Source organism: Bombus flavifrons, chromosome 13, assembly GCF_040668555.2.
Source record: "Bombus flavifrons isolate JBK064 chromosome 13, iyBomFlav1_principal, whole genome shotgun sequence".
Lineage (NCBI taxonomy): Eukaryota > Metazoa > Arthropoda > Insecta > Hymenoptera > Apidae > Bombus > Bombus flavifrons.
The window spans coordinates 5,346,583-5,364,637 of record NC_138454.1 but is presented as its reverse complement, the minus strand read 5'-3'; the positions used below and the strand labels follow the sequence as shown (position 1 = coordinate 5,364,637).

Here is an 18,055-nt window from a genome sequence, read left to right as displayed (position 1 = left end):
AAATATATAAATATTTGTTACTGTAATCAGGCTTTCTTACATCTCCTTCTGCATCCTGAAATTGAAGAATTGAAAGACGTTGTCGCGTCCGTTGGAGACTCATTTACATGGGAGGCCATCGTTAAAGGAAATCCAAAACCTGATATCACGTGGACCAAGGATGGTACAGTCCTGGAGAAAGGAGATAAATACGATTTCGAGGAGGATAGGAGGAACAACAAGTTCAAACTTATCATTAAAGACGTGGAAGTCGAAGACAAGGGAACTTATCATCTTACAGCTAAGAATTATCTGGGTGAAGCGACTGGACAAGCAACCCTAACTCCACACAGTGAGTATAAAAATTTATCTATGTATATACTGTTGGCTACTGTTCTATGTTAACTGTTCGAAAAGATTATCTTCGCCATTGTGTCGGGAGAAAGAATTTTTAATTATACAATTCGATTTTCAGCCGAGGCACCAACCTTCCTCAAGAATTTGGCCAATATAGAGTGCAAAGATCGCACAGATTTAGAACTGAAAGTTCGCGTAACCGGTGTCCCCAAGCCAAAGCTAACCTGGCTAAAAGATGGTGAAGTGATCAAAGAAGATGATCGACACAAAATTACTACACACGTAGATGGCATCGTGGACAGCACTTATTCCATCTCGACATTTTCTATAGACGATGTTGGAAAGATCAAATGCCGGGCTACCAACATCGATGGATGCGCACAAACTGGTTGTAATTTGACGATGCAATTGATCTCTCCTAGCTTTATTCATCTTCTGCCTAAAACAAAAGAAGTGGACGAGGGTGATTGTCTGGAGCTTAAAGCGAAGATCGATGGTAGCCCTGTACCTGATGTAGGTTGGTATAAAGATGGAGAGAAGATCGTTCCTGATGAGCACATGAAGATTGAGACACTTCCGGATGGCAGCACTAAATTGACGATCGATTGCGTGAAACCGACAGACTGTGGAGCTTATAAACTCGTGATGTCCAATTCTACTGGCGAACAGTCTTCGTTGTGTGCCGTGGCTATTAAACGTGAGTGACGTTTTACGATTAGGTGAAAAATCAAATTAGGGATTAATTCAAAGTTAAATAATTAAATTCATAATTAAATCTTTTGGAAATTCCTTTATATTAAATATTGACGAGGAAATGAAATTAGGAATGATAATAATAATAAATATAATTTCAGCTGCAAGGAGAAAGCCATCTTTCTCGAAACCATTAGAAGATGCCAAGGCTATCGTAGGACAACCACTGAAACTGGAAGCCCAAGTGGTTGCTTTCCCGAATCCACAAGTTCAATGGTTCAAAGACGGCATACCACTACGGCAATCGAAAGAAATATACTTCATGAACGAACCAAACGGTATTATCGGTTTAAGGATCGACTATGTTCGTCCGGAAGACGCTGGCGTATACTCGATGACTGTCTCTAATTCGCTCGGTGAAATTACTGGCTCCGCCAAAGTAGAGATCGAAGAGAAAGAGAAACGACCAGAATTCATAACCACGCTTCAACCATTGAATGTCGTGCAAGGCTTCCCGGCGAAAATGATAGTCAAACTTCTAGGCAAACCAACACCACAGCTTCAGTGGCTGAAGAACGGCGATGAGGTTCGTAAATCATCATGAATTTTTCAAATCTTGAAAATTTAAGAATGCTTTTCCCTTATTTTCATCAACTTTGTGTTTTCAGCTCATACCTGATGGAAAGCATATAAAGGCTGTCGATCTGCCAGATGGAACTCAGGCGTTGATCATAGACAAAGTAACACCAGAAGACGCGGGAGAATACACAGTGATTGCAAGCAACACAGAAGGCACTTCATCTTGTACAGGAACGATCAGCGTTCTCGGAAAACTTCTATCCGATCAACCAGAAGAGAAACCTGGATTTGTGAATCCAATGCGAGACGTCTACGTCGAGGAAGGTCAACCATTAAACTTATCTGTTTCTTTCACTGGCAATCCCGTGCCAGAAGTCAGCTGGTCCAAGGACGGTGCTCCTCTGCAGCCATCCGATCGCTTAACTGTGACTTGCGATGGAAAGAAGACAGAACTGGAGATGAACCCTTGCGAGTCCGGAGATGCTGGTGTATATGAATGTCGTATATCGAATCCACTCGGTGAAGACTTCACGAAATCCACAGCTAACATCAGGAAGATCTTCCAACCACCAAACTTCTTGCAGAAGTTCAAGGATCTACAACAATTGCCTTCGTTCGATGCCAAATTCCTAGCTCGCATCACCGGCGTACCACGACCGGATATTACATGGTACTTCAATGACAGACCGATTTTAAATGATGACGATAAATACAAGATTAAACGTGACGGAGATGTTTGCTGTTTGTACGTGAAAGATTGTACCTATGATGACGCCGGAACGTACAAGTGCAAAGCAGTGAACAAGGGTGGTGAAGCTGAGTGTGTAGCGAATTTGACAGTGGTTGATACAATTGAGAAGATACAGAAGGCTGAGCCACCATCGTTCTTGAAAAAAATCGGTGATTGTGAATATTATAAAGGAATGGCAGCCAAATTTACAGCCTGCGTCACAGGTATCCCAGAACCTGAATTCCAATGGTTCCACAATGGTAACAAAATGTGGCAAACCGATAGGATCAGGATGAACCAAGAAGGTAGCTTGTTGCGTTTAGTTATAAACAATGCTGACGAATTGGACGCGGGAAAATATATGTTAAAAATATCAAACCCTCATGGCGAAGATTCTTGCACCGCGGACTTAATTTACGAATCATTGGAACCACGACCAAAGAAAGCTCTAGGAGATCAATATGCAGATTTCGACAAGTACCGCAAGTCTGGCGTTCCATTACCTTTGGCCGATCGTCCAATTATCAGCAGAATGATGGATCGTCATCTGACACTCTCTTGGAAGCCATCCATCCCCATTGGACCTCGCATTCCAGTGACGTATCAAATAGAAATGTGCGAACTTCCGGATGGTGATTGGTTCACTGTCCGCACAGGTATTCGTAGCTGTGTGTGTGACATCCGTAACCTTGAACCCTTCAGAGACTACAAGTTCCGTATCCGTGTAGAAAACAAATACGGAATCAGCGACCCTTCACCGTATGCGCAAACGTATCGCGCGAAATTGGAGCCAGATCCACCGAAATTCTTCCCTTATTTGCCTCCTGGCATCGACTTCCGTCCGGAGACCAGTCCTTACTTCCCCAAGGACTTCGACATCGAAAGACCACCTCACGACAATTACGCTCAAGCACCTAGATTCCTTCGTCAAGAACATGATACTCAATATGGTGTAAAGAATCACAATTGTAACCTCTTCTGGTTCGTTTATGGCTATCCAAAACCCAAGATGACCTATTATTTCAACGACCAATTGATAGAGTCTGGTGGAAGATATGATCAGAGCTATACGAGAAATGGACAAGCCACTTTATTCATTAATAGGATGCTCGAAAGAGACGAGGGAATGTATGAAGCTGTCGCGACTAACGAACATGGTGAAGCTAGACAGAGAGTTTGGCTACAGATTGCCGAATACCCAACATTTATTCAGAGACCGGAGGAAACTATTGTAATGGTTAGAAAAACTGGGCAACTAATGGCTAAAGTTATTGGTGTACCCTACCCGGAGATCAAGTGGTACAAGGACTGGAAACCTCTTACTACCTCTTCCAGAATTCGGATCGAATTCACCGAACCAGACACTACGATTTTAACCATCAGCGATACCATCGTGAAGGATGAAGGTTTATACTCGGTGAGCGCAAGAAACGTGGCCGGATCCATTTCCTGTTCCGTGATGCTGCACGTGGAAGAGAACGAGCACGAGTACGGGTACAGAACGTACAGGAGAAAGTCTGATATTAAGCCTCATCACGATAAGTCTCTCGATGAGTTCTACGACCTTGGTGACGAGCTTGGCCGTGGTACTCAAGGTGTCACTTACCACGCTGTTGAAAGAAGCACCGGAAAGAATTTCGCAGCCAAAGTCATGCATGGAAAGGGAGAACTTAGGCCGTACATGTATAACGAGATAGAAATAATGAACAGTCTGAATCATAGGAAATTGCTGAGACTGCACGACGCTTATGAGACTGATAAATCTGTCACACTGATCATGGAACTAGCTGCTGGTGGTGAGCTAGTGGACACTTTGACGAAACAGGCATACTACACCGAAGCAGATATTGCTGGATATATCAGACAGTTACTGTGGGGATTGGATTACATGCATTCGAATCATTTTGCTCATCTTGGTTTAACGCTCGGAGACCTGTTGATCTCACATACAGGCGGTGACGACCTGAAGATCTGCGACTTCGGGCTCGCAAGAAGAATTTCACACGCGAAATTAATGACCTTGACATATGGTATGCCCGAATACGTGGCACCGGAAGTTACCAACAACGAGGGAGTGTCCTTCAGTGCAGATATGTGGGCCGTTGGTATTATCACATACATCTTGCTTTCTGGAATTTCGCCATTCAGAGGTAACAACGACAGGGAGACGATGCTGAAGATCCGGGAAGGAAAATGGGAGTTCGATGATCGTTGGGAGAACATCTCAGAGGAAGCCAAAGATTTTATTCGTTCTCTACTAATGTACAACGCTGATAGAAGAATGGATGTCAAGGCTGCTCTTGCTCATCCTTGGTTGAACTATGCTGACAGACTTCCGCTTGATTTGTACAAGATCCCATCGGAGAACTTGAAGAACTATTACAAACTGTATCGCGATTGGTATAACAACGCTTCCTGCCGCACGTGGTTCCGCAGACGCAAATTGAATACAGCCTTCGAGCACCCATCTAGAATGGTCTATCCGCCTGGCCAAAAATACACTCCCGAGCCCAGCGAGGAAAGACCATACAGTCCAATAAAGAGACCTCCAGCTAAACCTTGGGAGAACCAGATTGCTACGAGGGAACCGATTGACACGGAGATTGGAATCATCAAGAGCGAAAGCCACTATCAAAATGGTCCAGATACCTATCTTCTTCAATTACGCGACACGGACTTCCCTGTGCGTTTGCGCGAATACATGAAGGTTGCATGCAATCGTAGTCCTGGATTCTCTCGAACCATCACCGAAGAAAGTTTCGACTGGAGGACACCTATTATACGAGAACGTCGTCGCTTTACGGATATTATGGACGAAGAAATCGACGACGAGAGACGAGCAAGAATCAGTAGATACGGTACAGATAACTTCACTCTGAGACGCTTGAAACACGAATTGGGTACTCGATTGGATAGTTACGCAGAGGCAGAGGCAATGATAGAGTCGAAGAAGGAGGGACATCTACCATTCTTCCGTGAAAAACCGCAAATTAAACCCATGGAAGAAGGAATGCCTGCTCAGCTAGCTTGTCTAGCTGTTGGAAGTCCCAAACCAGTGATTCAGTGGTACAAGAATGACATGATGATTCAGGAGAGCAACAGAGTAAAAGTCACCGAGGACCAAGACGGCAGATCCATACTTAGCTTCAATCCAACGAAGGAACACGATATTGGTAGTTACAAGATTGTCGCCAGGAACTCCCTCGGACAGACTGTGGTCAGAACGAGATTAGTGGAAGCTGCTGTTCCTTCAGGTCCTGATTCCCCTGAGCTTTCCGATGTCTCAGACACAGAAATACTTCTACGATGGAAGCAGCCCAGATACGATGGCAACTCTCCAGTCTTGTGTTACAATCTCCAATACAAACTAGGTGACTCGGTCGATTGGATAGATATAGCCTCGAACATCGATCACGAGTTTTACATGATAAGAGACTTGACACCGGACACTTCCTATAACTTCCGTTTAGCAGCACGAAATCGCGTCGGTTGGAGCGAAAAGGGTATCCCATCGAAGCTGATCAAAACTAGACTACCAGGATGTCCAAAGGTTCAAATTACTCGAGCTATGAGGCACCTTCAAGAACTGACTGAGTCAGGTCAAGAAATAGTGCTCGATGAAGACAAGCCACATATGGATTACTCCATCGAGGACCATCCTATCGAGTGGTCGACCGACACGAATCTCTCAAGCAAGTATAGCTTCATCTCTGAGATCTCCAGAGGCCAATTCTCCGTTGTAGTAAAAGGTGTTGATAAAAGTACAGACCGTGTGATAGTCGCCAAGATTTTGGAGCTGAATACGGAAACAGAAAAGCAAGTGAACAGAGAGTTTGAAGCTCTTCGTTCGTTGAGACACGAGAGGATAGCGATGTTAGAGGCAGCGTACAAAGCACAAGGTTCTCCGATTGCACTATTCATCTTGGAAAAACTTCAGGGAGCTGATATTCTCACATATTTCTCGAGTAGACATGAATATACAGAAAATTGCGTAGCAGTTGCTATGACCCAAATTCTGGACGGTTTGCAGTACCTTCACTGGCGAAGATATTGTCATCTTGACATTCAGCCTGACAATATAGTGATGTCTAATGTCAGATCGGTCCAAGTCAAACTTGTTGATATGGGTTCTGCTCGACTCGTTAGTAAGTTGGGTACAACAGTACCGAAAGCTGGTCATCCAGAGTATAGAGCACCCGAGGTATACAATGAGGAACCGGCTCATCCTCAGACAGACGTTTGGATGGTCGGTGTACTAATGTATGTACTCCTATCTGGTATTTCACCGTTCCGTGGCAAGGATCCTGATGAGACCAGACAAAATATTCTGTTTGTGAGATACAGATTCGAACATCTGTATAAAGAGTTAAGTCAGGAGGCTACTAGGTTCCTTATGTTGGTTTTTAAACGGGCACCCAGGTTTGTATTCTCTGTTTTAATATTACTACATCTATCGGAGTTTTTATATGTTTTGTTTTTATTTTAGTAAAAGACCATTGGTGGAAGAATGCCACGAACACAGATGGCTACAACTATCGGAATTTATGATTAGGAAACGCGAGAGAGCAGTGTTCTTAGGTAACAGACTGAAAGAGTATAACGAAGAGTACCACAAAGAGAAGTCGAAAATAGCATCTGAGAACCAAAGCCTGGCAAGTGAAAGCCTGTTAGGTTCCACTCAAAAACTCATTAGATCGACCAGCATACAAGAAGAGCTGCTCACCACGTTCTAACGAATAAGATATTATTAAGCAATGATTTTCCAATTTTCTTTATGTGACTGTAAAATTTCATGCACGCATCTAGTCAGTTTCTTAAAGAACAAGGAAGAGCAACTAAAAAAAGAAGAGGATAGTATCGAAATATAAGAATCTTCCTTCCTTGTTCTCTTTTTTGTTATTATTTATTTGTTACGTTTAATTATTTTAACGAAATATTACCATCTACTCATATCGTTACTCCTAAGATCTATGAGTAAGAAAGAATCGACCGATCGATATTTGAATATAACGTAAGATAAAATCACGTTTTAACGAATCAAGGTACAAACCTTTAAAATTGTACAAAAATGATGATTATATTCTAATAAAATCACCAATAAATGCTAAATAATTAAAGAAAGCTTTATTATTAAATATTGACTTTATTTACAAATTATGGTCTTTCATCATTACAATGCTCTATAAAAAGGATAAGTATATTGTACACATGACATGTTCTCCGTTCTCGCTCTCTGTACCATTAATTACACAAATTTAACTGCAATGAAATATCATAACATTCAAAAGCTGCATATAATTAACAGATTCAAATATAAACAAAACAATCTCCCTAGAATAAGAAGACTAGTACTGAATGATAGTTAAATACAAATTAATCGATATCAAATTAAAAAAACACTTTTTAATCAAACTCGAACTTTCCACCAAAATAAAAAGCTAATTCCATAAACGTACAGTGTCACTGTTATAACATTACCCACTGATCTGAATCATCTTTTTGCATATTGCATAACATAATCCTTAACCTTACTTCGAAAGGACTCCTTATCTTTTACAAATAGATCAGCTGCTTCTCTGTTTAAAGGATCATCAAAATTTAGAAGATCCTGCAGAAAGATATGATTAATTAATATAATCACAGAAACATTTTAAGTAGAATTTTTAAAGACTTACTGTGAAAAGTGAATTCAAACCCCATACAACATCTTTAAGTTTACGAGTCGGTGCCCATCCCATTTCATCTATACTACTCTGCCTTAAAATTGAAAGACATACGTTACCATCCTCATTTATATTAGGATGCCACAATTTTGTTAGGCATTTAACTTTTGGTGGCTAAAATAATTTTGTTAATATCAGACTGATCACAAATTCCTATATATAAATTTTAATCGTGATACACTTACAGCCATATTATATTCTTCAGGTATATAAACTTGGAAATGAAATCTACCTCCAACCCAATATCCTTCATCAGGAACAATCAAGAGAATAAACTCATGTAGACAATCAGGATCTTGAAATTTCACCTGACATGTACTAGGTAATGTTTGCTGCATTTCTTGAACCTAAATGAATGAAAAAATTAAAACAGCTAGTTATAATTTTTTTCCTAATTTCAAGACAATTTCATACATTCTTATCTTATTATACCTCTTTTATTAATAGCTTATCACGGACAGAAACGCGTTTATTATATTCTCTGTTTTTTGAGTTTGATATATCACTATCCTTCTTCAATTTTCCTCTCAAGGTAATCATATTTTCAACAATTCTGAAAGGAATAATAATTTCACAAACGATGAAATTTACTAAAAATTGGAAAAAGAATTAAGAAAAACACAATCCAACACAGTGACAATTCCATTAATCATTTAAGAACAATTGAGGCATTATTCGTATTTATTTGATAACCCCATTTTGATAAATATCGAAGACAAATAAATATTTTAGTAGTTTCAAAAGCTGTTAATTTGTCACTTTACGACTTATTATATCCAGAATATTTTTCATATAAGATTAAAAAGTTATATTGTCAAATACCGTTTATGACATTTATTATGGAACAACACGATTTCAAGGTTAGAACTATCGAATAGAGTTCTTTAGTTCGTTTTATTAAACTGTACCTTAGACTATAAATATGGCAATATGGTAATATATGTTTATAATTAACTTAGTGAATCTGCATTTTGTTAATTTTCATCTCAAAACTCTCCCACTATCAAACATTTAAAAGCAAACGGTAAATATTTAAGCGCACTCAAAGTCTAAATCTTGTACTGTAGATGGCAATACTGGTTTTGGTTTTATGTCGGAAGTTTGTTTATAATATAGCAAGATCTAATTGTTGTTTTATGGACAACTTTTATTGAAAAGATTTTTGCTTTTATTGAAACAGATACATATAAAATATAAATTATTAGTGAAGTTTTTATTTATTTACAAATATTTGCAGTGTATAGCGTTCATAATCTATCTAAGTATAATGGATCTTACATAATATTTTATGTAAAATGTGAAACGTACACGATGATTAAACAATCAAGAAAAATTTTATGTAAAATGATACTTAATCGTATGCATCGCCACTCAATACGGAGAAAGAAAACAATTTTTATAATTGAAGATTTTATATTACATACATACCTTTGTATTTGTACATTTTTATACAAAATTTTATACATAAAATGCTACCTAAATATAACTATTTCTTTTATGCAAATGCATGCCACGTTTGTAAAAAATTTGGGGGAGAAATCTCTTTAAAAAGATGTGGTAATTGCACTATGATCTCTTATTGTTCCAAGGAACACCAAAAAATGCATTGGTCGCAACATAAAGATTTATGCAACGCAATATGCAATATTTTAAAGGACAATCAACTATCAACCTTTTTAAATATTCAACAGAATGTTGATATAAAAACTTGGACTCAAATGAAAATGAATTTCATGTTACTAGTAGCAATAAAGGTTGGTAGAAAATTAGAACATTATGAAGAGCAAATGTTCAAATTTCTTAGATTATGTGTTGTGTGTCATGATCAAAATATAAGAGTTCTTAAAGATTGCCCTAATTGTCCAAATACTAGTTTTTGCACAAAGCACAAAGATGATATTATACATAAAAGATATTGTGATCTGATAAAGTTATGTTTTAATTTAGATGTAATCTCAATAATGCATGAGAAAAAGATACCAAAAATAAGAATACCATATCATATAAATCATATAAATTTACCAAAAAACATGAAAGATTTTATAAATTCTTACATTGAACCATGGAAGAATTCACATATGTCAATAGTAGAGGAAACAATGATTAATTCAGAATATCTTTCACGACCTTTAACATTTCTTTACGCAATGCAAAAATTGCGATATCTTTTGAATGGTAATAGTTTCGTTGTTCATATTATAGCAGCCAATATGATAGACATTGATAGTATAGAACTTTGGGAAATTCTCTTACACTGGTTACCATGCATTACAACAGTACAAATTTTTCTAATAGGACCTGAATTATCTATAGATTCCGTATCAGTGAATCTGTGTAAGGATTGTCAATATAATAATAAACAACTTTTAATTCAAATATGTAGTATGCTTTATGAGGATTATACAAATAATGATTCATATGTGAAACCAGATTTTATCGTTGGATATAATGCAGGAATACATGAATGTGAAGATTTTAGATCTGAAAACTATTCATGGAGACAATCTTTAGAGATAGTAGCTGAACAAAATTGCCCATTGATTCTAACATCTTATACTTCAACAGAAGCAGAAAAAGAACAAATCAGACTCAATGAAGTTTTAAACAATCATGTAAAGTACACATATTTTGAACAGAATCCATTTTCCAGTTTAAGACCATACAGAGATTTTGAAAATGAAGGAATATATTACCAAAACCAATACATAATCATTTATGAAAATTTAAATAGCTACAGTAATCGATATTTCTAGGTTAAATTTGTAATTGATATTATAGGATGTATTTTATACTTAATTTGATATGTTTACATCATTGTTTGTATGAATTTATTGTTAAATAAATGTGTAATACTATTTGTAAAACGAGCATTTTTTTAAAGAAAAGTTATCATTTTAGAAATGTTATTAAAATATTTTGATAACTTCATTAATTAGCTTTTGTTTTCTTCACATTTACTTTTTTAGTTTTATAACTGATTAATTTTCTTGCAATATAGTTTTGATTCTAAGAAAACAATTTCAGAGTGATAAGATAGCCAATCAACCACCCAGCCGCATTCGCGTATATTGTAATTGTAGATAACATATTCAGAAATACTTGTTCCTATTGTTAGAATTTTCTGTTATGAAGAATATTTCGGAGGTATAACTACTTGTATCATCGTGTGATTCACATAAGTTTTTTGATATATTAATAATAATGGCAGAAATTGAATGGCCATGGCAATACAGTTTTCCTCCTTTTTTTACGTAAGTATTAATAGGTTATGTTGATCATCTATTTTAAACTATGATTTATGTACATACATAAGCATAGCTTCTGACATTCTATATATTTAAATATTTGATGAAAACTTTCAGACTTCAGCCTCATTCAGATACTAGAGCTAAACAATTAGCAGCATGGAAAAGCTTAATCCTAGAATACTATCGTATAACAAAACAGTCTATTATAGATATAAGAGAAGTGCATTCAAGCCCGTTATTTAATAATACTGCAATTAATCGTATCCTTTTTACAATAACAATGATTGAGTAAAATGATAAACTCATTACTTGCCTACAAATTTATTCCTTAATATATGAAACAGGCAAATTATCATCAGAAGCTATCTTATTGGTATTGGAAGAATTAGCAAGATCAGGGAATGCAAGCCCATTAGATAAGACAAGACAAAGGTGGCTAATTTATTGGCATACTTTGGAAGAATGGGGTGAAATTATTTATAACTGGGCACAAGAGAATGGATTTGTTGGTTCCGTATGTACTTTATTTGAGTTAACACAAGGAGAAGATACAACAAATCAGGGTATGTACTTTTATAAAAGTTGTATTTCAGGAAGAAAAATTGTGATGTAAAACAAATGCTTCCTGTTTTTAGAATTTTATGGACTTGATACAGAAGTATTAATCAGAGCACTTAAAACACTGGAAGGAAATAAGAAAGCAGAATTAATTTTATTTGATGATAATCAAGGTGTTAAGTTCTTTTAGACACATAATTGTACAAAAGAATTGCTTTGTAAATGTAAATACAAATTTTCGCTATTTTCAAGGTATATATATGTTTATGATTAAACGAGCATTTTTAAAGACATAATTAAACAAATTTTAAAGGAATTCATATAATTTAAGAACATGAAACTATAGAAAGAATTCATAATGTACATTTTCAAATATGATTAGAAGAAATTATTCCTAAGATTATATTAATAAAATCTAAATTAATAAATATTATATATGTACAGAAGTGAAACAGTATTAAATATAATTTTTATATTAGTTGTATTCTATAAATCTGTGGAATGTTTTAATATAATGGAATATATAATATTTAAAATTTCACATAGAAAAGTAATTGCAATAAAATATTTTTTTTTAAATAAGAAAAACTATGTATTTTTAATACATTTATGAACATAAATAAATCAAGGTTTGATCTTTTAAAGTACATTAATACTCGATCACTTTTTTCTGTTAAGTATGCAACAGTAACAATCTTTTTAAGTATCTAACAGCATTCTTGTGATTAAAATACTTTGTAATTACATAATTATGTGTAGATTATCATATAAATTAAAATTAGAGTCAACATGAATATACATTAGTACAAATTATTGACTATAAAGTATATAAAAAATATTATGAACACAGTAAAATTGTGTTCATATAATATCATGGCGAATTTGTAACAAGAAAACTAAAAAATTATGCATCTGCTTTCCTCACTCTGGCTAATTCGATTGTTTCCTCCTGAAGGTTTGCACTTGCTTCAAGATCTTTTTTACTTAAATGTTCAATAACACAAGCTCCGAGTGCATCACATATGACGTTTATCGTGGTTCGGAAACGATCCCTATAGGCGAATTTAACAATTATTTAAAATGTAAAAAATTTTAATTTGATTAATAATTATGCCAAAGGGGATAACTCACAGGAGCCAATCTACTGCAATGATAAGTGTTACATCTTCAGCAGGCAATCCTACAGTATCTAACACCATAACCATTGTAACAAGACCAGCTTGTGGAATGCCAGCAGCTCCAATGCTGGCTGCAGTTGCTGTTATACTACAAAAGTATATCAAACCATTAAAGTTATTAAGATTTTAAGCTTAAGTTTCAAAGTTCAATTCATTTAATTCAACAATTACCTAACACCAATAACATTGCCGAGAGTCAATGGAATTCTCCTAACTTGAGCTATAAAAATTGCAGCAACAGCTTCGTATAATGCAGTCCCATCCATATTAATGGTAGCACCAATTGGAACAACAAATCTTGTAATTCTCTGGTCTACACCTATATTATCCAAACACTGTATTGTTACTGGCAATGTGGCAGTGCTATATTCACAGAAATAAATTATTTATAAATCCCAAACTTTTACTGACACGTTTTCTAGAATGAATGAATTCATATAATTCACCTTGATGAGGTACCAAATGCTGTAGCTAAAACTTGAGTCATCTTGCCTATGAGTTTAAATGGCAACTGCTTTGTGCAAATGAAGAATATAACAGAAAGTGTTACACAACCATGAATAATCAAACCTAATAATACTGTAATGAAATATAAACTTAATTGTCCAGCAATAGCACCAATATCCTCAATTTCTAAAAGCTTTGAAGTAACAAGAAAGAGCACACCAATTGGAGATGTCCTATAAAAAAATAAAACTTTTTGCATGACTTAAATTAATTAAATAAATAATTTGTTATGTCATTTGCTTACCATATGACCCATTTAGTAATAAGCATTGTTGCTTCAGATAAAGCATCAAAAAAAGATAAGAGAATTTTTCCTTGTTCACCCATTTTACTAAGAGCTATTCCTAACACAATTCCAAATACAACCAACCCCAAAGTATTCATACCATCTCCATATTTATGACTTATGTCCCAATCTTGTATGTTGTTTACTGGAAAAAATATTAAATTGTTTATAAAATACATTAATAAAATCATAATTATAAACAAATTTAATTTAAATGTAATATTTACCCCCTGTTTTATTTTTGGGCTCTATCAGTACTGTACGATACTAAAGCACAATATTAATTAATTAAAATTTTTATTATACAATATTAATCAATAATGTTTATAGGAAAATTAATATACCTGAGCAATACAAGCCTGTACAAGATTCGGCGGAAACACATTCCTAAAAATAAAATTTCGTAAAAAAAATCGGAACTCATTGTAATACAAATGTAATATTTATTGCTATACCTGATTAAATCTAATATTGTGTCTGTAGTTGTAATATCTCTAGTTGGCGCTACGTTATCCTTTGCGATCATACCATGTGTACTGTATTCTCCAGGTCTAATAATTAAGACCAAAATTATACCAAGAATTACAGCAGATATTGTCGTTGATGCATAATAGTAAATTGATCTTATACCAATCTTTCCTGTAAATTAAATACATTTCAAAATTTTTATTTCATTCCTTTAATGATATACTAGGATTAATATGTAATAGTATTTCACAAAACGTGGATGCTGGAATTGTTACTGTGAGATAACAAATGATCATTTTCAATCGTTTAAACAACGAAAAACAGAATATGAATGGAAAAATGCTGGTTCGAGAGAGAGAGAGTATCTATTATTGTTCTTTCTTATATAATTATTAGGTCATTAATGCTTCCAAATTAATAATTTAAAAAGATAGGACATCTGTTATCGGAATTGTTTTCTCTCTGACTAAGCTAAATCACACCAGAAAATACCGGTAATCTGTGTTTTACGAAACCAGGCATCTCCACGTAAACAAGTTTGTACACCCACGCAATCCATTCGTCACGATTATCTGCAAAAAGTATATACATGTTTTTTTAATTACCGGATAAATTAAGATCTAATCCGCCGATTGCGCTAACGATGCTAGCAATGATTAGTGGTAATATAAGTGCTTTAAGCATTCGAAGAAATATATCTCCCGGAAATTGAATATACATAACTTCGCGCTTTGTCCATGGTTCGTCTCTGACATTTCTTAAGATGAAACCGAGAATCGTACCCGCCACTACAGCGGCTACTGTAAGCATTGTCAGCATGTTTTCTGACATACAACTTCTCCACTTTTTTGGATGAGCCATGTCGTCTTTTTATCCTAAAAAAAGCAACAATATTTTTAGTATTACTTAATACAGAACGGAATCGATGTAAATTTGCGTCTTGACTAAAATTAACATAACATTTCTCAGAAATACATTACACGAGTCGTTCTAGTAATATGATAATAAGATATTGCTTCAGGCAATTATATATATATATATATATATATATATATATATATATATATATATATATATATATATAATTATATATACAGTATATGTATGAAAGAGATAGCACCCTAATTACTCTACTATCTTTTTATGCCAGCCTGTCGAAATGTAATGTCGTTCTTATAACTGTAAACATATTAAAATATTTGCACATGTGTGGAAGACCGTGATAAGACTGACATGTGGGAGTGAAATAATGGATAAATATAAGATACTATAGAGTGTTCCAGATTTAAACGTTGGTTGAGATTCATGAACAATTAATGCAGGTAAATATAGACTAATTAATTTTATATAACTAAACGTCTCTAAACACGGTAGTGGTCTATGCCCCTATTACTATACTATCATAAATTACGCTTTTATCTTGCGGCAGGTATTGTTCTATAATGCAATTACCTTATTTACGTTTTCCATCAATTTTGTTGGTTGCAAATAATCAATTTCTTGAACTTTTTAATTCATAATTTGACTTATTTAAAATTACATATAAGTTTTATGTATCTTCAATTTTATATGCTGTGTACATTCAGACTTAATTCGAGTAAATTAAAATATTTTTATAACTTTCTGTTAAATTAAACTTTTTTATTATCGATAAAATATATTAAACAATAATTGAAACCGATATTATCAGGGTATTTGTAACATGTTCTTGATCGTAAGTCTAGCAAAATATTCTATAGATGGAATGTAAACACAAAACGCATACTTATCCATATAATTACAAAAGTGAACAGAAAAACAATCCTCAAGGCGTGCTCCAAGACTCATTGATCCTGCATTCTAATCATCATGTTAGATGATGCATAATATAACTTATTATATAACACAAACGATATGAAATATTCATAAATGTTAATTGTTCATTTAAATATTGCCCGCGACACCCATCGTGCAAGCATACCCATCATCTGACAGCACCAATTAACCCTACAGTACATGGTGTTAAGTTCATGTTTATTCCCTAATTCCGCAGCATCCGGTATCAAATATTCTTATCATAAAAAACGGTATGGCGTAATTAAATCTATCCAAATTTATTATAAAAGATGCATACATGTTTTTATCAGGAATCTTCGATCAATTAATATTAAACTGATAAAATTAATTAATGAATAAAAATATAAATTAAAACTACAAATTTTCTCATCATCGTGCTATGTATACATATATGTATGTATGTATATCTCGCAGAAACTGGTATTAACCGGTTTAAACTGTCCTGGAAATCTGCCTTTACGTTCCATCCACTAATAAAATTGTATACTGCAGAAAAATTTGTCATTATTTTTCTTCATGCGCGGTGGAAGTTTTCATACTGATTCCACGAATATGAAAAAGGGAAAAAGAGAAATAAGAGAGACGTAACCGAAATTGATCTCGTGTTGACATGATTATTAAGTAAGATAGAAGATTCGATTTATATGCGCTCCGGGCGAGGGCAAATGAAAGTAGACGATAGGAACCAAATACACGTGCCATTCTTGTTTGAACCGCACATGGCGATAGTAACCGTACGATGAAGAACGCGCGGCGTTCTAAAAATTTGAAACACACTTGATATATTATTCATCAAATGAACAAAGAAGCATGGTAATTATGGATTTACTGTGCGAAGCGCGTATCTATGAGTAAGTCTAAATAAAGATGTTCAATGCACAGATAACACTGGTGTCACATGTCTAGAAGAAAAGAAAAAATTATATGCGTGGAAAATCGTAATTTCAAGCGTTTGTTTGTCATTTCAAGATAGTAATGACTAAAGAATTTCTTTTTTAGCTTTTTGCAGACTTTTATAAAGGTACAGTTTTCCTTGATTTATAACTGTTTAAGGATACATATATCTTTCTCGATATACAATACATTTTAAAACACTGCCGAAATCAAACATTTTCCGGCCATATTTTTGCGCGTTCAATTTCTATTTCTCTGTTGTGTACGTGGATTGACTATCGTGGAGACAAGATGCGCATTGTATCAAATCATTCGACTCTTTTTACTAGCACAATAGATACATCTAACGATACGCAATGAGAAAAGTCGTAAGTGTTATGTAGATCATAATTACAGTCGGGGCAAAGATGAGCGTAACGAGACACGACTTTATTTACCCTTTGATTCCTGTCACATTGTTTAGACGTTTACCTCCTATATCACTGTTAAAAAAGTAAATTTAAATTATCACTATCAGGTTTCTACAAAACTACCATGTCATTCAACTACAACGGCTTTCAACCTCGAATGCTTTCATTTCCCTAAGAATGATATATCTCGTATATTTTATAAATATTCGCTTTGGGTATTTATAAAAAAAAATTGACTTACCCGATAAATTAGTTCTATTCACGATTGTGGTCGTCGATAGAAGAAACTGCGTGCGCGGCAATGCGATCGAATCACGTTGCGCGCGTGCTAATTTTTTAATCGGGATGCTGATCACGCTTCGATTTAGAGTACGCGAAATGTTGTTCTTCCCGCGAGCGCGATCGTCGTACTATCGGTACGCTCTGTTCTCGTGGACTGTCGGCGACGGCGACCGGCCCATGAGAACAGAGCCCTTCGTATCGTACGGAATAGTACGGATGCAACCATGTGTGCGTCAGAAATCAACTATCTCTTTCCCTCTCCATCACCCTTTGCTTTTGATATCCCACCTCTCTCTCTCCCTCTATCTTTTTCTCTTTCTCTGTGCC

General features: G+C 35.1%; 5 protein-coding genes across 15 annotated transcripts in view; 3 read left to right on the top strand and 2 right to left on the bottom strand.

The window, feature by feature from the left end:
- The window catches only part of Obsc (Obscurin), a 45,881-nt gene extending 38,422 nt beyond the window's left edge, over positions 1 to 7,459 (top strand). For all 7 annotated transcript variants that reach the window (XM_069126518.1, XM_069126515.1, XM_069126513.1 and 4 more), the window contains 5 exons: positions 31 to 331; positions 455 to 1,033; positions 1,191 to 1,615; positions 1,698 to 6,757; positions 6,825 to 7,459. In XM_069126518.1, the coding sequence (XP_068982619.1) occupies positions 31 to 331; positions 455 to 1,033; positions 1,191 to 1,615; positions 1,698 to 6,757; positions 6,825 to 7,071 (6,612 nt within the window). In that variant the 3' untranslated portion in view covers positions 7,072 to 7,459. The remainder of the gene's footprint in view (positions 1 to 30; positions 332 to 454; positions 1,034 to 1,190; positions 1,616 to 1,697; positions 6,758 to 6,824) is intronic.
- A 2-nt stretch (positions 7,460 to 7,461) lies between these two features.
- LOC138186549 (NEDD8-conjugating enzyme UBE2F) lies at positions 7,462 to 9,130 on the bottom strand. Of its 3 annotated transcripts, XM_069126537.1 has the most exons (6): positions 8,970 to 9,130; positions 8,494 to 8,614; positions 8,247 to 8,408; positions 8,014 to 8,175; positions 7,795 to 7,946; positions 7,462 to 7,669 (listed from the first exon to the last, which is right to left on the bottom strand). In XM_069126537.1, the coding sequence occupies exons 2-5, from the start codon at positions 8,599 to 8,601 to the stop codon at positions 7,830 to 7,832; spliced, it is 549 nt and encodes a 182-aa protein (XP_068982638.1). In that variant the 5' UTR covers positions 8,602 to 8,614; positions 8,970 to 9,130; the 3' UTR covers positions 7,462 to 7,669; positions 7,795 to 7,829. The 3 variants fall into 3 exon arrangements, with proteins under 3 accessions (XP_068982638.1, XP_068982637.1, XP_068982639.1); XM_069126536.1 differs by having other exon boundaries at positions 7,462 to 7,946; XM_069126538.1 differs by lacking the exon at positions 8,970 to 9,130 and adding an exon at positions 8,884 to 8,955 and having other exon boundaries at positions 7,462 to 7,946.
- Positions 9,131 to 9,164: 34 nt separating this feature from the next.
- Positions 9,165 to 10,945, top strand: LOC138186544 (uncharacterized). The gene has a single exon (XM_069126532.1). The coding sequence runs from the start codon at positions 9,531 to 9,533 to the stop codon at positions 10,812 to 10,814; it is 1,284 nt and encodes a 427-aa protein (XP_068982633.1). The 5' UTR covers positions 9,165 to 9,530; the 3' UTR covers positions 10,815 to 10,945.
- A 179-nt stretch (positions 10,946 to 11,124) lies between these two features.
- On the top strand, positions 11,125 to 13,108 carry Vps25 (vacuolar protein sorting 25). 2 transcript variants are annotated; one of them, XR_011174916.1, is made up of 5 exons: positions 11,125 to 11,312; positions 11,424 to 11,569; positions 11,654 to 11,872; positions 11,945 to 12,119; positions 12,987 to 13,108. XR_011174916.1 is itself a non-coding variant. In XM_069126539.1 (4 exons), the coding sequence occupies exons 1-4, from the start codon at positions 11,263 to 11,265 to the stop codon at positions 12,055 to 12,057; spliced, it is 528 nt and encodes a 175-aa protein (XP_068982640.1). In that variant the 5' UTR covers positions 11,125 to 11,262; the 3' UTR covers positions 12,058 to 12,142. The 2 variants fall into 2 exon arrangements, 1 of the variants encoding a protein (XP_068982640.1); XM_069126539.1 differs by lacking the exon at positions 12,987 to 13,108 and having other exon boundaries at positions 11,945 to 12,142.
- Positions 12,419 to 17,915, bottom strand: Eaat1 (Excitatory amino acid transporter 1). Of its 2 annotated transcripts, XM_069126530.1 has the most exons (10): positions 17,688 to 17,915; positions 14,912 to 15,181; positions 14,294 to 14,477; positions 14,183 to 14,225; positions 14,066 to 14,105; positions 13,797 to 13,983; positions 13,492 to 13,725; positions 13,217 to 13,408; positions 12,999 to 13,133; positions 12,419 to 12,919 (listed from the first exon to the last, which is right to left on the bottom strand). In XM_069126530.1, the coding sequence occupies exons 2-10, from the start codon at positions 15,165 to 15,167 to the stop codon at positions 12,772 to 12,774; spliced, it is 1,419 nt and encodes a 472-aa protein (XP_068982631.1). In that variant the 5' UTR covers positions 15,168 to 15,181; positions 17,688 to 17,915; the 3' UTR covers positions 12,419 to 12,771. The 2 variants fall into 2 exon arrangements, with proteins under 2 accessions (XP_068982631.1, XP_068982632.1); XM_069126531.1 differs by lacking the exons at positions 14,912 to 15,181; positions 17,688 to 17,915 and adding an exon at positions 14,799 to 14,888.
- Between the last annotated feature and the right edge of the window lie 140 nt (positions 17,916 to 18,055).

What these genes read in the sequence shown, in the direction of transcription:
- Eaat1 (XM_069126530.1), bottom strand. Translation starts at nt 15,167, where the DNA reads ATGGCTCATCCAAAAAAGTGGAGAAGTTGTATGTCAGAAAACATGCTG. An exon ending in TACAGGCTTGTATTGCTCAG is followed by an intron (nt 14,106 to 14,182) that starts GTATATTAATTT and finishes ATTGTGCTTTAG; the next exon opens with TATCGTACAGTACTGATAGA. An exon ending in ATTACTAAATGGGTCATATG is followed by an intron (nt 13,726 to 13,796) that starts GTAAGCAAATGA and finishes ATTTTTTTATAG; the next exon opens with GACATCTCCAATTGGTGTGC.
- LOC138186544 (XM_069126532.1), top strand. Translation starts at nt 9,531, where the DNA reads ATGCTACCTAAATATAACTATTTCTTTTATGCAAATGCATGCCACGTT.
- Vps25 (XM_069126539.1), top strand. Translation starts at nt 11,263, where the DNA reads ATGGCAGAAATTGAATGGCCATGGCAATACAGTTTTCCTCCTTTTTTT. An exon ending in TAATAATACTGCAATTAATC is followed by an intron (nt 11,570 to 11,653) that starts GTATCCTTTTTA and finishes TATATGAAACAG; the next exon opens with GCAAATTATCATCAGAAGCT. An exon ending in AGAAGATACAACAAATCAGG is followed by an intron (nt 11,873 to 11,944) that starts GTATGTACTTTT and finishes TCCTGTTTTTAG; the next exon opens with AATTTTATGGACTTGATACA.
- LOC138186549 (XM_069126536.1), bottom strand. Translation starts at nt 8,601, where the DNA reads ATGATTACCTTGAGAGGAAAATTGAAGAAGGATAGTGATATATCAAAC. An exon ending in ATAAGCTATTAATAAAAGAG is followed by an intron (nt 8,409 to 8,493) that starts GTATAATAAGAT and finishes TCATTCATTTAG; the next exon opens with GTTCAAGAAATGCAGCAAAC. An exon ending in GTTTGAATTCACTTTTCACA is followed by an intron (nt 7,947 to 8,013) that starts GTAAGTCTTTAA and finishes ATCTTTCTGCAG; the next exon opens with GATCTTCTAAATTTTGATGA.